The following is a 15136-nucleotide window of genomic DNA, read 5'->3' as shown; positions in this document are numbered from 1 at the left end:
GGACTGCGTCTACACCCACTCTCAGTCTTCCTCCCTCTCGACTTCCATCCATCATGAAAAAATCATGTTTTTTCATTAATCATCTTAAAAAGTGGAGAAAAAAAAGACTTTGTCGGCTTTAAATTTCACCAGAAGACAGGAGAAAGTACATTAAGAAACATAATGAAAATATGACTTTTTAATGAAATTTCATTTTATTTCATTTAAAACGTCATGTTTTCATTAATTATCCTAAAAAAAACTTGTAAAGTCTTCAGGCAAAATGTAAAGCTCACAAAATTAGTGCCATTGCATTCTTTTAAAATGTAATAACTTAATTTGTTTAAATTATTCATGATTAAATTAGACTTTAAAACCATGATTAATTTATATTAATTATTGATTGAAGAAATGGTTTGAATCTTTAATGCTATGAATGTGAATCCTGACTTGAAATGTATTTTATTGCAAAACCTTAAAAAAAAAAAAAAAAAAAAAAATATTTCATGTATTAATTTCATCATAAAGCAGTTGCTTTATGTACCTCCATTCTAGGCAGGGCAGATGGCAGGCAGAAGAGGATGATGAGGAGGATGAAGAGGATGTGGCCCTGTCAGCCACCTCTAAACTGGACCCCTTCAGCAATCAGTGCTCTCGGCCTGACAGGAAGTGCCCGGCACCCTGAACAGGAAGGAACCCGGCCTCATCCCGCCCTCCCCTCCTAATCAGGCCGGGCTAGCTGCGATAAAGCGACAAGCCGTCAATGTGGGGACCCACCGGGGTGTGGGGGCGGGTCGCATATCCCAGTCGGAGGCCTGAGGGGATTGTGTTAGAACAGGGGGTGTCAAGCAGGTTACACTCGTATGTTAAGAACATGAACGAGAACCTCAGCTCCGCCTTGGTCGAACGTGATACGCTGCTAGAACATGAACTGAGACTCGTGTAACTGAGCTGTGGTCATTTAATGCTTCAGATTGTAGTCATACTAATAGCCACTCAAGGAACCTGAAAGCTGAATCCCCTGTAGCAACACCTGAGTGTAGCAGTACAGGTAGCAACGCTGTCTGCTATCAGCCTCTGAGCACGCACACCGGGACCTAGTGTGCTGAACTCAGGCTCTGCCGCCGTACGTGACAAGTCATCATGCTTTGGGGACTAGCGAGACAGCAGAGTGGATGGGAAGGTGAATCGAGGCTTCGTCTCTGAGTCCGGGAGAGGAAACAGCACAGATGGGAACATGAGCGCCGCATTACGGACAGATTTACAGACTAGCGTTCGCAAAACAGCCAACAGATTTACCGCCTGGCCAGAACGGTAAAGAGTGAGAGCAGACAATTCATTCTTTTTTTGAGTCAATAAATAGTGATACAGGATATTTACAGGGTTGTGTATTTAGGGTGAGTGTAGGAAGCTGCAAACACAACAAGTTAAGGACAACGGTATGACCGGTAAAACTACAGTGTGACAAGGTGCACTACCCAGCAAACACAAATCCGTCAATCAATGCTAAAATTAATGCAACAACTAATGTCCTTTAAAGTCCCCTTTTCTGGAATCGCTTATGGCAGATTACAGTGCAGATTGATGTCTGCACATAAGCTAGTATTCATAATACACCACAATATGTAAATGTATAATATACAAGCTTTGACTGCACTTTACAGTCCTCAATCTTGTAACAGTTGTTAAAAAATTAGTTGAAAAATAAAGACGTCTGAGCACTGAACATGTGAACCCAGCTAGCTCAAAATCGTTGCTGAGATGCTCTTGCTTCAGCAAATTTCAGTGATCCTATTTGCCATCTGTTTAGCCACTGTGAGACCAAACATTTTAATGTCTTACAGTGTTCTTTGAACACTATAAAAGTGTTCCTTGGTGGAGACCCAAGTACATCAAATAAAAAGGATAAACATGTTGCACTGTGGTCCACACACTGTTCTTCATCTTCTAAAATCGTGCTAAGCAAAGGCCACTTACGCAAATGTTCCCCACTGTATTTATGTAAGTTCGACCTGCTCTCATTACCTTATCATTAGTCTTGGCTTCCTGGGCCAGAAACAACTGTGAATTACAGTTTCCTTCACCTCTATTCACTTATTATTATTTTTTTATATGTAATCACATCCATAATAGGCCTCTTCCTTCCAACCCTCCCAGCTTATAAACAACAGATCATTGTTAGATTTATGCTAGAATTTACAGCAGCAGACACTCAAAGTGAGTCACATGTTCTTACACCTAGCGGGGGTCATGGGTGGGTTGGCGGGGAGGGGGGGGAGTTTGACAGCGTACTCCTCAACTCTCACGTACACCATTGCACACCTGCTCCGATTACCCAACCGGGGTCATTCTGGCAAACAAACAGTCCGAGGTTTTGGGTGAAAGTGAATCTGAGCGAAAACCCAGATGTCTTCTGTTTCCGACACGTCTTTTGACCCGTATTGCTTGGTCTGTCTTTTAAACTCATTCACTGATCTCTACTAAGTGCTACTAACCTTGTTAAACTACAGCTTAACCACTTCACACTGGCTCACTTCATGGAATTGTACCCTAACCACAGAAACTAACTACAACACAAATGGTGTGCTTCAATTCATCCATAAACACTTATCCAGCATTAAACCACAAATTGCCTGAAGCCTATATTAGAAACATGGGTCTGGAGACAGTGGAACTCCCTGGTGTTGAATAAAAAAAAAAAACATTATTAAACCTCTCTCAGGTTTTGGTAATTATGAATATACTGTGTTGCTGTTTGGAAAGCTAGACGCACCAGGTCTTCAGAATTGAGTCTTGAGGTTCAGACCAAAATGGTGTTCATGCTTTGATGGTCACTCAATAATTGAAACATTGTACAAATGGTTCATTAACTGAGCTTGCAGAGACCTGCAATGTGATAATGCCCCCCACCCACCCCCCAGAATGTTACCATAAAATCTTGGACAGGAAGTAACGGGTCTTGACTTGTCCTGAGCTTCAAACTCACTTTCCTCTAAGAATAATGGCTTCAAAGGACATCAGGGCAGCTGTAGGGCAGCAGAGACACCATCATTGTACTGTCTGACCACTTTTTCATGCAGGGCCAAAGAGGAAGAGTCTGAGAAGGGAGGAGCACAATCAACATCCCATCCTCTTAGGCTTTCTATCACCGTGGAAACCATATGTTGCTGACCACTGCTGCTTCCCCTGGACCCCAGGACAGCACCAACTCTGGTGAGGCTACATGTAATCATCAGGCAGAGCTGCACACAGTAACCATAGTAATAGTGTCTTTTAAGCACAAACTATGACCTATTAACAATAATATGTCTTTTGTGATGTCATACGCGACAGAGGTCAGACAGGTTGTGTTCAGAGGTGATGTTTTCTCAGTAACCAAAACCTGTTGCTGACCAATTTGCTCCAATGTCAAGAGTGATGAACAACCCGTACATGCGATCCAAAATAAATATTGAAGAATCTATTCTTATCCCTCAGAATCATGTTTACTGAAATTTCAATGCCCCATTCGTCACTGTCATTTTATTACACTGATTTTATTCATTTATTTACTAATGAATCAGTGCAAAGGTGGGTAACTCCCTAGTCATTTTTAAGGCTTTACTTTTCATCCGGTTTGTAACATTTAACAAACGTGCCACATAAAGTTCTGGATTTGAACTGGTTCTATTGCTGTCCCCTTGGGCAAGATATTGAACTCAAACTTTTTTGAAAAATACTTATTAAATACTTATTTATAATTTAGGGAAAAATATTCACTGAGCTAAAATAACTAGCATGTTTAAGCAAGAAGTTCTTTTGCAAATCAAGGAGATGCTTCAAAGACTGACTGATACCAGCACCACCAGATGGCGCTCTGGTACCTTAGCAGATGGCCTGATGGTGTAATTTAGCGTATGGCTTTTATTTCTGTAGTAACCAGATAGTTACGCTTGTCACTTTGCTGTACATGACAGTCACTAGTAGTCACCAAGCTAGCAGTACAGATTTTAAAGTAGCAAGCAACAGAAAGCAGAGTTCTCTTGAATGCCATGTCTGTCAGTGTGTGTCAGCGGAAACTAGCAATATGAACAGATTTCTGGTGAATCCAGTGACTGTGATCTAACCAATCAGATTTTGGCTCGTCGGCTGTTCCCCAACACATTAATGGAGTCGCCAGGTCACAGTCATTATGCTAGATTAGCTCCTGTAATCCTTACCTCATCACTGAACCTGAATCAGCCAACAGGCAAACGGGGTATTTTAAGGTTACACATGCTCTAGTTGAAAAGACCAGTGAACGGACCATGTACAAGGAACAAAGCAATGAGAGGCTCCTTTCGGAAGCTCCCAGGAACTACTTTATAATCCTTAAGAAATTGTAAGCGTTAGTGGAAAACATTTCCTTCTGTCACACACAGCAATTAGCAGCCCTGTACTTCATGCTAAATGGAGAGCAGAACACGCTCGAATGGAACATCCTGGGCTGAGCTTCTCCCGGTTGAGCCGGGCCACTGGTATTAATGGGCCATCACCTGGAAGCGTTGGGAGGAAGTCGCAGCGCTGGGAATGAATCATCAGCCAGGTGTGATAGCTCTCACACTGCATACTCACAGAGGAAGGGAGGCCTCCCCGAAACGTTCCGGAATTTCACGGTTTATTTTTACAGCCAGGGATCCATCAGTTAGACAATAATCAATGAGCGACTCCTTTGTTTCGCAACAGCTGACGGTCTTTTTCCAAGTTTAATCGTGACTTGGCATTCCGTCAAAGGATTTAGATGATTATTTAAATGTGCTTGTTAGAAACACTGCATAAATATAGCGATCAGGTGTAATTCCAAAGGTCTCACCGTGGACTAACTTCTGTTCCCCTGGGACGCCACATGAGGTCAAGCCACCATGTTGGGTAGACATCTGGTCCTGTCTCCCTGTCTCAACTGCTGTTTGGCCAAACCCCAAAATGGCTGCCTTTGTCTTCTAAGCATGGTTGAATTCTTTGGACCAGACGTGCTGCTCAAATTGCACTTTTTTCCTTTATGTGGGGCCAAGGGGCCCCTGAGAGAACAAGGGCTGATCCAAGACTCTTACCGCTCTTGAAGGCCTGCGCTGGGCTTCATCCTGAAGGGGGAGGGGCTGGGGGATGGTATGGGTCTGGGCTCGGAGGTGACAGTGCAGGGGGTTCGCGGGAGCTCAGGGGGGGCGGTGCTGGCAGGCTTCGTGGCCGGTTCGGCCCGGACCATGCTGGGGGCCGGCTTGGCCTGTGGCTGCGGTGCGTGCACTTGAATTGGGGTCAGGTGCAGCTCCTGCCCAGGCGCTTCCTTGAACTGCCGGTCTGAGAGCTCGACCTTCTCCTTGAGCCGATACAAGACCTGCAGTGACATGAGCACCACAGGAGCAGCACATGATGAGGTCTACGGAAACCCAACCACGCATCTTCTCACTGCTCATTCTGGTCAGGGTTGTGGGTGAGTCTGAAACCAATCCCAAGCAGCATAAGCATGGGGTTCACCCTGAGCAGAAGGTCAGTCTATTGCAGGGCACATAAGAAGTCATACTCCATGGACAGGTGCCAATTAGCCTGAATGCATGTTTGCAAATTTTAGGAGCAAAGAGGAGTACCTAGAGGAAACCTAGGTACTTTGAGAGAATATGCAAACTGCACACACACACAGCAGAGGATCACCCACCGAGTTGCTGCCCTCCATGGAATCCTAAACCTTTTGGGTATGACTTAACTCAGGGGTCTCCAACAGGGGTCCTGGAGAGCTACAGGAAAGAATAGATGAGCCACGCCTAGCTCATCAGAAACCAGGTAGGATAGAAAACCTATAAGATAGTAGCTCTCCAGGACCAGAGAGCCAGGCTGGGTAAACAGTTAGTTTCTTCAAAGGATTGCCAATGCTGGTGTTTTGTGTTGATGATCTTCAGGCTTCTGTGTGCCAGCTTTCTAGTAATCATTTCCGCAAGACAGGTAGATTCCTTAATTTAGTATAATACTTCATGACATAACAGCCTCTGGTGTTTTCATTGGTTTGTTTTCGGATTAAGTTGCTGATGACGCCCATTCTAACCAATCACATCATGGACCTGAAATAACATGCGTATACTATTCTTTCCTGACCAATCAGGGAGTTTGATCTCTGCTTGCAGAAACCCTTTTAAAATCAGCGCATGCAGTCTGTGCTAATCCTGTTAAATCTCATCATAGCCACCATAACATCAGAAAATAGATTATTCACACATCATATATTTTCATATATGCTGACACATCATTATCATATATTCCATACGTTGAAAGCATTGTTCAAACAGTTTAAACAACAGATAGGATGTATGTATTATGATTCAATTTAGCAACAAAATTTGGCAGAATGTAGTATAAAAATCTTTATAAAATGCTGCAGAGAAAAATAGATAAATTCAGTACTTTGCCCGCTAGCAGTGTCTGCTACCCTTGAAGAGCAGTTTGATTTAAAGCGGGGATGTTTTCCAGCAATTCCTTTCCATAAGCGAGGCTGTTAGCAGTTGGCCAGCAGCCAGCGCCGAGTGAAGCCATCGAGAACCGGGAGCAGCGGGTTCCCTGGCATGCGGCGGCTCCGAGCCGCCCAGCGCTGCGTTTAAACGCGGGACGCCACGCGGGTCGAGCTGGCCAAGCATATCCAAGGTGTAATTAATTTAAATCACAGGAACAGCAGGAGTGCGAGGAGAGAGAGGGTATTTACAGCTGCAGTCTGTACTCTGGAGGAGGAGGACGAGGAAGAAGAGGAGTCAAAGCAACACACCCCGACTCACGCCCCCACTCCTGCCCCCACCACTCTATAAAGGTATCCATCCAGCAATATAAACACGCAATATAAACAACAGCTCGAGTTGCCGGCAAAACAGATGTGATCTGCCTGGAAAGATCTCCACATGACGCATGTCAATCGATCACAGATAGTAAGGGCAGGTGGGGATAGGGGAGGTGGACTCACCATCAAACAGGTGACGACAATGACGAAGATGGTGAGGAAGATGACCACTGCGTAGAATCCCTCCTTGGTCCACACATTGTCCCCCTCATGCTGGCCCTGCAGCACGTTCTTCTGAAAAGGGGGATCACAACAAAGCAGATGGACACGGGCTCCAGATTGATCACAATGACCTGACGCACCTCCACCCCCCCCCCCCCCCCCCGTCCCCTTTCTGTTTCAAAGGTTGGATGGGGCCCTTGTTCCTCTCACCCACCTGCAGCCAGCCTAGCTGGAGCAGCCAGTCCAGCCAAACGCAGCTCAGTGGCTCAGCCCGCATGAGCCCAGCCAGTGCGTGCGTGTATCCACACCCCCCGAGGGCGCCTGGAGGCCAGAGCGCCACGCCGCGCGGCACAGGAACTTAATGCGAGGTGAAACACGCTCTGCCAGGTGAGCACTGCGAGGAACAGTGCTGCTGTCTGGAACGGAGCCTTGTGCTGAGAGCGGCTGAGCTCCCTGGCCCCGCCCACAGTCCCTCCCTGGCCCCGCCCACAGTCCCTCCCAGGCGCTGCCCACAGAAGCTTCCTGGCCCCACCCACAACCCCTCCCCAAGCAGTGTAATGTCTACCTGATCCCACTCAGTCACAGCTCTGGGACACTAGTGTAAAGACACACATTCACACCTCCAAGTGTAAAACCTGACACGGTGTGGGGGTGTGTGTGGTGGTGGTAATGGGGGGGGGGGGGGCAGGGGGGTTCTTTATTTGACGTGACAGGGGAGAAAAATCAGAGACTAAAGAGGAGACAAGGAGTCTCTGAGAAGACTACACTGCTGTGGCAGGTCTGCAGGGATGGCAGTAAGGGGAACAGACGCGGTGCTCCAAATCAATTAATTCCGATCCTGTTTATCCTTAACTGGATACTCTTGTCTTTTTCTGCCTGCTAATCCCCATCAGTATTCCAAGCAGCGGAAAAAGCGATGCCACTGCAACTTTGAGCAGAAAGAGGTTACGTCATCAAGGAGAAATACGGACAGCCAGCTGCAGATCTCTGTGACGCTACGTGTGAAGACGACTCCCCCAGGACCATGCAGGAATCCAGCCCCCAGGCCTGGGGCACAATGTGCCTCCTAATTAGCCTGGGGGCATTCACACTTATTTCAAATCCGTAATTTACCAGTCACTATGTCGGCATGTGCATGCCCCAAGCAGCTACGTCATACACGCCTTCGCTTGTCTCAGCGTGGATGGAAATACTTTCCTAAACGATGTGAAATCGCCTTTGTGGATGGAGATTGTTTTTGTTTGAAAATTTAGGTCTCCTCTTTGTATCATTCCACAGCAAGTGTGCTGCTATAATTGGCTGCCGCTCGTACACCGTTTACGCTGTCATTGGACCCACAATCGGCCAATCATCCCCCTCTCACTATTCTTCCCTTCCATCACCACCCCCTGCTCCAGAGGATGCGCTTAAACATCTTCTCATACTGCTTCGGATTGTCAGTAGACAGTCTAATGTAAAAAGTATGTGTAAAATTTTCATGTGCTCATTAATTGTTTTGAAATTGTCTTGCATGTTGCATGTTATACCAGGGTACTTCCACCCATCCGTTTAATATATTTACACAAATGAAGATCTTTCTGATTCTGATTTATGATTCTAATTCATCACAATGGACTTTACATTTGGATTACTACGCACTACTGTAGTACTCTGGCTTCTCGTCTATTGAGTGTTGTACTATATTGTGTTGTTTTTGTATCAGCATTCATATCACCTTTTCATTCGGGACGCCTGACTAATATATTCACTGTTCACCCCAAGTAGCTCACATCAGAGGTCTATGCTGGGTGACTCTATGCCCATTCTGGAAAATAGTACACATTACATGACCATTACAATGCAAATTAACCAAAATGTATGAAGTCACATGGTCGGGACAAGGGCTCGGCCTACAAGGGCTGCGTGATGTGAACGCCACACTGGCCCCCGCAGCCCAGCTGGGCTAATTCAGAAACGGTAACGGAGCGAGGTCGCTTCTGAAGCGGAGCTTATCCGAGATGAACCTGCAGGCCACGAGGGGCTGGATATGGATGTCGGGAAAGACGAACGAGGTCTTAATTGCGGAGGCTGAAACTGGAGTGCGGTTGTTAGTGTTCCCCATCCGTCAGCGGTCGTTAGCTTGAGCCGCTCTGCTGCTGGGGAGGGCGGCCATCTTCCTTCAGCGAATGTTTCATTTACACCATAATGGAGCCCATAACTGATAAAGAGCTAAATGATAAAGCGGGTAATCGAGAGCAGAGAGCTATGAAGCAAAGACCATATTCATGTTCCCACGACTGTAATGAACTGCCATCCTATTGCCAGGGACTCAATAACATAGCTGTGTGTTCCCATAATGCATGTCTTTCCAGAAAAGATGCTTAGATTTGATGAACTTTCATTTTCCTTTATCAGCATCATCATCAACACGATCGTCTTGAATGGGTTTTGAATGCACCAACGCTCTCTCTTTTAGTTCTCTAACAGACAAACACACAGATCTACAAAAACACACTTCCCACTGTTTAATACAATAACAACACATCCCACTGTGGACTGAATATATCAGAATGAATCATTAACATTTATGCGTAATGCTTCATAGCATTCGTAAGCAGTGGGTGACTTCTTAGCTGGAGGGGAGCTTATTTTGGGCACAGTGTCACGGCATGGGAGTGACCGCGACCACGCTGTGTGCACACATTTACAGACAAGTTCCGTCGAGTGGCGCCAATTCACATACGGCAAAATCACCACGCTGCGACGAAGACGCGGGCTGCCAGATGTTTCTGATGATTAGAACGTATAACGTCGCTGGTGGGAGCAAAAAGTCTCTGCTCTGCGGCACACTTTGTGTTTGGACAAATAAAGGGGAACGGCATTTAAAACAGCAGTAACACCACGGTAACGGACCCGGGGGCTGTATCACGAAGCGAGATTCGTTGGTTATTTAGATAACTTGTCGGATTTATGAAACTCCAGTTTAAATGGAATTTCTCGTTCACTTACTTTTACTCCAGACTACCTTAAATGTGACAATTTTTCTTGATAGCCCAGGCTCCTTGGCATGTGGCAAGGTTTGACTGTGGAGAGTAAAGGGCCGGTTGCACAAAACGCCTTAAGTTTTCCCCTTCAGTATGACACTTAATGTATAATTTCTCCTTAGTCCAAGGGAAACATTTAAGGACGTTACACAGAATGCCTTAAAAGGTTTCCTTAGCTAAGTAAAAACCTTAAAGGGATTTACAGCATTGAAAGACATTTTACAGCAGTAAGACTGTACGGTTTCCATGGAGACCATTTGTTTCCATGCACTCATGCCCGTTCGTCATACCCGTTATCGCCTCCAGTGTTAATTTCATTGACGAAAATATGGCTTGAAGGGTTTTTGCGCGGCGGTAACTGAATCAAAAACGTGACTAAAACATGTGGTAATAACCATAATGAAATTAAACATATTATTCATCTGACAAACATAAATAAAAATAAAAAAGACGGATTTCATCACCACTGCATCCTTATCCGATTAAAAAAAATGTAACCTGTTCCCCCAGGTGTGTTGTGTTCACTAAGAGTAGGTACTTTTCACTTGAAGAACTACTACTCAGTGGGGCATATGGCGATGAACTTTGCTGAATGGCTGACAAGCACCGGCGCTAACTTGGAAGATACGCGGAATAGTGGGAAAAGAGACAGTAGTAGCGGAACAAACATTGAGTAGGTGGAATTATTTTTGTATCTTAGTTATATTAAATGCATGTAATTAATACATTAAATCTCCTTGTTTCTGTGTCGGAAAATTCGATCGCTAACCAATATACTTTTGTCTAATATCGCTGGTACCGGTGCAAAACTTGCCAGCGCTTATTTGCGGGATAAGGTTACATCGTCTTTTTAATCTGTGGGGGAAAAACAAGATCGATCTGCTGGCCAGATTTAATGATGAATTATATACATGTTGCCGGCAGTATAAATAAAACCAAAATTCTACCGATCAAATCTATAATGTAAATCAATTGCTCATTATTAAATCATATCCACTGGGTCGTCCCAGTTAGATAGAAACATTTTTTCCATTTTATTTAGCCATGTTAGGGTTAAGGTACAGTCGGAGGTACCTCAAGTTTTTTTCCTTACTTTGGTTGTTAAGGTCTTTTTGTAACTTTAAGGGATTCCTTAATTACAAGACCAAGATAAGGGGAAAAACAAATACTTAAGTGAACATTTTAAGGAAACCTTAAGGAGAATATTTAAGGGTGTTTTGTGCAACTGACTTTACTTTAAGGAAACTTTAACTCGTTCTTTAAGGAAAACCTTAACTAAGGTGTTGTGTGCAACTGGTTCCAGGTATTTAACCTGAATCACTTTAGTCAAAATCCGGTTTAATGAAGGGGAAACATGGAAAACCCAAAGTCGTCAGTCAAGGCAGAAACAACACATCAGAACAAAAGGAAAGTGAGCGAGAGCAAGAGGGAGAGCGAGAGAGCGAGAGAGCAAGAGAGAGAAAGAGAGAGAGAAGGGATCACCCCCAGACACTTGGCTGCCCAGACAGAACAGGCCTTGTGGTCTGTGAGACAGGAAGTGGAAACGAAGACTCACTTTCTCCAAGTGTGAAAAGTTACGGCCAAACAGAGGAAACATTTGCTAGAAACAGAAGCTCCATCACTTCCAGAAAGCGGCAGCCTAACTGGGAACGGGTCACCATGTGCACGTGCTGATCAGCTGAGACATCTGTCAAGGAATAAAGGGCCCTGGGAAATTCCTAGATGTACCATGACCACAGCCCCATAAAATTCCAAGAATTACTCCTGGGTAGAGGTCTACGCTGTTATCTAGCTTCTGCATTCACTCTCCAGATTAGCCAGTTCACCACTGGAAACCAGTTGTCCTTGCACATGGTAAACTGGTCCAACTTCAGTTATTTTGCTGCACAAAACCTTACTTCAGTCCAGATGAGGACTGCCTTTGCACTCAGTATCCAAAATAAAAATCAGCTCTGCCGAGTTCACTTTCTGTTCTTTTGAACCAGTTGTTAGAACACGACGAGCGAAAGCCCATTATGCATGAAGACCAGCAATCTGTCGCTGGAGGAGCAGTGGGCTGGCAGTAAGCGTCAGAAGCTGGGCACACCTCAGACTGTCCATCGCGGTGTTCATGGACATGCTGTACTTTGCTAAAGTCTCAGGCAGTCAAAGGAAAAATTGAAATGAATTTATCTGGGTAGTTAGTGTATATTTGCTCAGAGAGAGGAAAAAAAACACAATTTAACATCAGAACATGAGAGTTACACAATAAAAAGAATTAACAAATAACAAGAATTTCTGCTGTTCTCCAAAAAGTTACTCATACAGTGTAGCCATCAATTATTTGCACACTATGGAAAAAATGGTCAATGAGGATATCAGCTGTGAAATTGTATGACTTTTTCCCACAATGCAGTGGGTGTTTCAGCAGTTTTAGCCATGCTGGAAAATCCAGCTAACCTTACAAGTGGATAATGGCCACCTAGGCTACTTGTAAAAACTAAGGGCACCTGCCTATGTGGAACACCTTCTGTTCTGTGTTGTGCTAAATGGACACAAAAAAAATTGTTTGAAGGCAATAAATCACAGCATTTGAAAACAATTCCAGAATGTTTTGAATAAAAGTTTCTTGTTTCTTTACATCACACACATAATTGAAACATTATAGACAGTTTTTCAAGTTTGTTCTTCAATATCCTAAGTTTCATTTCCATTTTTGACCATTTTTTTCAGTGTACAAATAATTTTTGCCAGCACTGCATCCTGCTGGACGGCGAGATGAACGGCTTCGGTTCCCAAACCCCTCCTCAGGGGCACCCCAGCCATTCCATGTATTTGTTACAGTTCACCACCCACTCATTTAATTAATTTACTTAATTAGTTAAATAAAATCGATGAGTTACTGACTGGCCAAAGAAGGTCTGTTCATACCTGTCGAGTCAAAAAACTACAGTTACTGCAAATACTGGGGATAATTTAGGAGAGGGTTTGAAATGGCTGACACTGACATACATAATATCACAGTTACACCAACATGAAGATCATCTGAACATCATTGTCATTGACTGCCCAGGACTTTTGCACAGTACTGTATATATCAGTCTGTAAATCAGTGCATGGCTTTGGATTGAGGGAGGAAACCTGAATACAGGGAGGAAATGCACACGGGCATACAGCACACGGGCATACAGCACACGGACATACAGCACACGCATACAGCCGTGACATGCTGCTATGGTGCCAGTCACAGAGCCTCTGTAACACATCACCATGAATTAGAGATTGGGCCCGATAGCATGTAGAACAGACACTGAAGTGAAACCTAAGGGATCACTGCAAGCCAGTTCTGGAGGAGGGGTGACGGTCTTGGGGACGTCGATGAGGACAAACCTCGGAGGTGACCCCTGTGACCCCGAATGGGCCCAGGCTCCGGTGGAGGACGTTGATGTTGAGAGAGCGGATGACCTCTCTGGACGGGAGGGGCTCCCCCAGCCCAGGTCCATCCGACGACACGTAGAGCTCGATACCGTTCTTCCTCTCCTGGGAAGGAGAGCAGAAGCCATCAGCACCATCAGTAATGACTTACTGTGAAAAGCATGATCTTTCTAAGTCATTAAGTCAATGATTTTGTGAGTAAATTCATTTTAGGTGCACCTAGAATCATCTGTCACTGTAGAACAACATGCAGATTTTAATATAACATATGAGAATGGCAGGTTAAAATATAATTAAGTATATAAAAGGTAAAAATCCATAAATAGTGAATTTGTTAACAGTAGCGTATGCTCAGGATTAGCGCAGGATAAGTCCTATAGAGGATGCAGGATCAGCAAGGTCCAGCTGAAGAGCAGGTCCCAACAAATACAGAACTATAGAAACAGGCGAAGCACAGCGCTATTAGCGAGCTGTCGTACGTCACCAAAAGACGCTGCTATTTGGGAAAGAACTATAATGTTTGGGAAAGTTGATGCTAAAACAAGATGGAAGGACTGAACATTCAGGATGAATGTGCCTTTCGGAAGCCTGAAGATTCGGGAAGAAGACACTAAGCGTGTTCTGTCAGCTTTAGCGGAACCCTGCTTCCACCTGAACTGCCTGAAGTCCTTGTCAGCAAATTCTGTTATAACTTCCTATTCGTTAGGATCAAAGTTGCAGGTGATGGAAGGGTTTCCCCCGATTGATCTTACATCCAGGCCGTTGATGTGCACTCTCTGGGGCAGCACGTCCAGGGCCGCGGCCATGCCCTCCCGGAAGGAGCGCAACAAGGACGTGTTCAGCTTGCGGACGTCCATCTGCAGAGCCTGGGTGGGGGGGGGAGGCAGTAGCAAGTTGTCATAGAAACACCAACAAAAACACATTAATTTTTAATTTTAGTATTGTACTTGGTCAGGACCACTAGATGCCTGTCTGAAGTCTGAGGATTAGCTTAGAATTGCTGGAGTATATGAAAGGTCACAGGGTGGGGGGGGGGGGGGGGGGGGAGAGAGGGTTCTGATGCAGTCAGGGTGACCCCCATATCACCAGCCCCAGCACTTCCCCAAGGGGCAAGTTTGGCTCCTGTGAAAAGTAGCCGTTAGATCTGCCTGTGGGTGGCGCCGGTGCCTAGGGCAATCCCTCAGAAGATCAAAGCCTGCATGTGCGTTCCAACGGCAGCCGTGCGCTCACCTCACAGGAGGGGGGGGATTACAGAACCCCCCCGGCACCTGTCCCAGCTGTGGCCGCTTTTCATTTTGGGCTGGCTGGTGCCGTATCCGAGTAACCAGACCACGCAAACGAGGCTCGCGCTCTGCAAATGGCTGTTCCGGCAACTAAACCAACACGTAAACAAACATGTAACGGCCCCTTGGAGGGCAAGACAGGCATGCAGCATGACTGGGGGTAACGGGGAGGGGGAGAGCCGACCCTCCCCAACAGGAGAGAGTCCCCCCCCCACACTTCACCCCAGACATTGGCGACACCCCCGCAGCTCCACCCACTCAATCTGTCACTGCTGCTACTCAGTCCCTGCTGCCCCACAATAACATTCTGGATGTCTCCTTCTTGGGGGGTGGTGGTGGAGGACACAACGGCCGGACCATGAGCAACATGCGACAAGGGGCTTCCAGGACCCGAATCCAAATGCCACTGACATCCAATCATCTGCATTACTCAGATTGTCGGG

The 15136-nt window shown here is 45.5% G+C and overlaps 1 protein-coding gene across 3 annotated transcripts in view; it reads right to left on the bottom strand.

The window, feature by feature from the left end:
- Nucleotides 1-15136, bottom strand: part of ptprr (protein tyrosine phosphatase receptor type R) — a 49837-nt gene that overhangs the window by 16915 nt on the left and 17786 nt on the right. For 2 of the 3 annotated variants that reach the window (XM_049005534.1, XM_049005523.1), the window contains 4 exons: nt 14163-14276; nt 13366-13515; nt 6935-7045; nt 5049-5329 (listed from right to left, as the gene is read on the bottom strand). In XM_049005534.1, the coding sequence (XP_048861491.1) occupies nt 5049-5329; nt 6935-7045; nt 13366-13515; nt 14163-14276 (656 nt within the window). Of the gene's footprint in view, nt 1-5048; nt 5330-6934; nt 7046-7187; nt 7372-13365; nt 13516-14162; nt 14277-15136 lie in introns of those variants that run through there. The other variant, XM_049005577.1, reaches the window with a different exon arrangement.

Source organism: Brienomyrus brachyistius, chromosome 1 (genome assembly GCF_023856365.1).
Source record: "Brienomyrus brachyistius isolate T26 chromosome 1, BBRACH_0.4, whole genome shotgun sequence".
NCBI classification, from domain to species: Eukaryota; Metazoa; Chordata; class Actinopteri; order Osteoglossiformes; family Mormyridae; genus Brienomyrus; species Brienomyrus brachyistius.
Note: the sequence above shows the minus strand (reverse complement) of the source record. Positions and strands in the feature narration are given on the sequence as shown.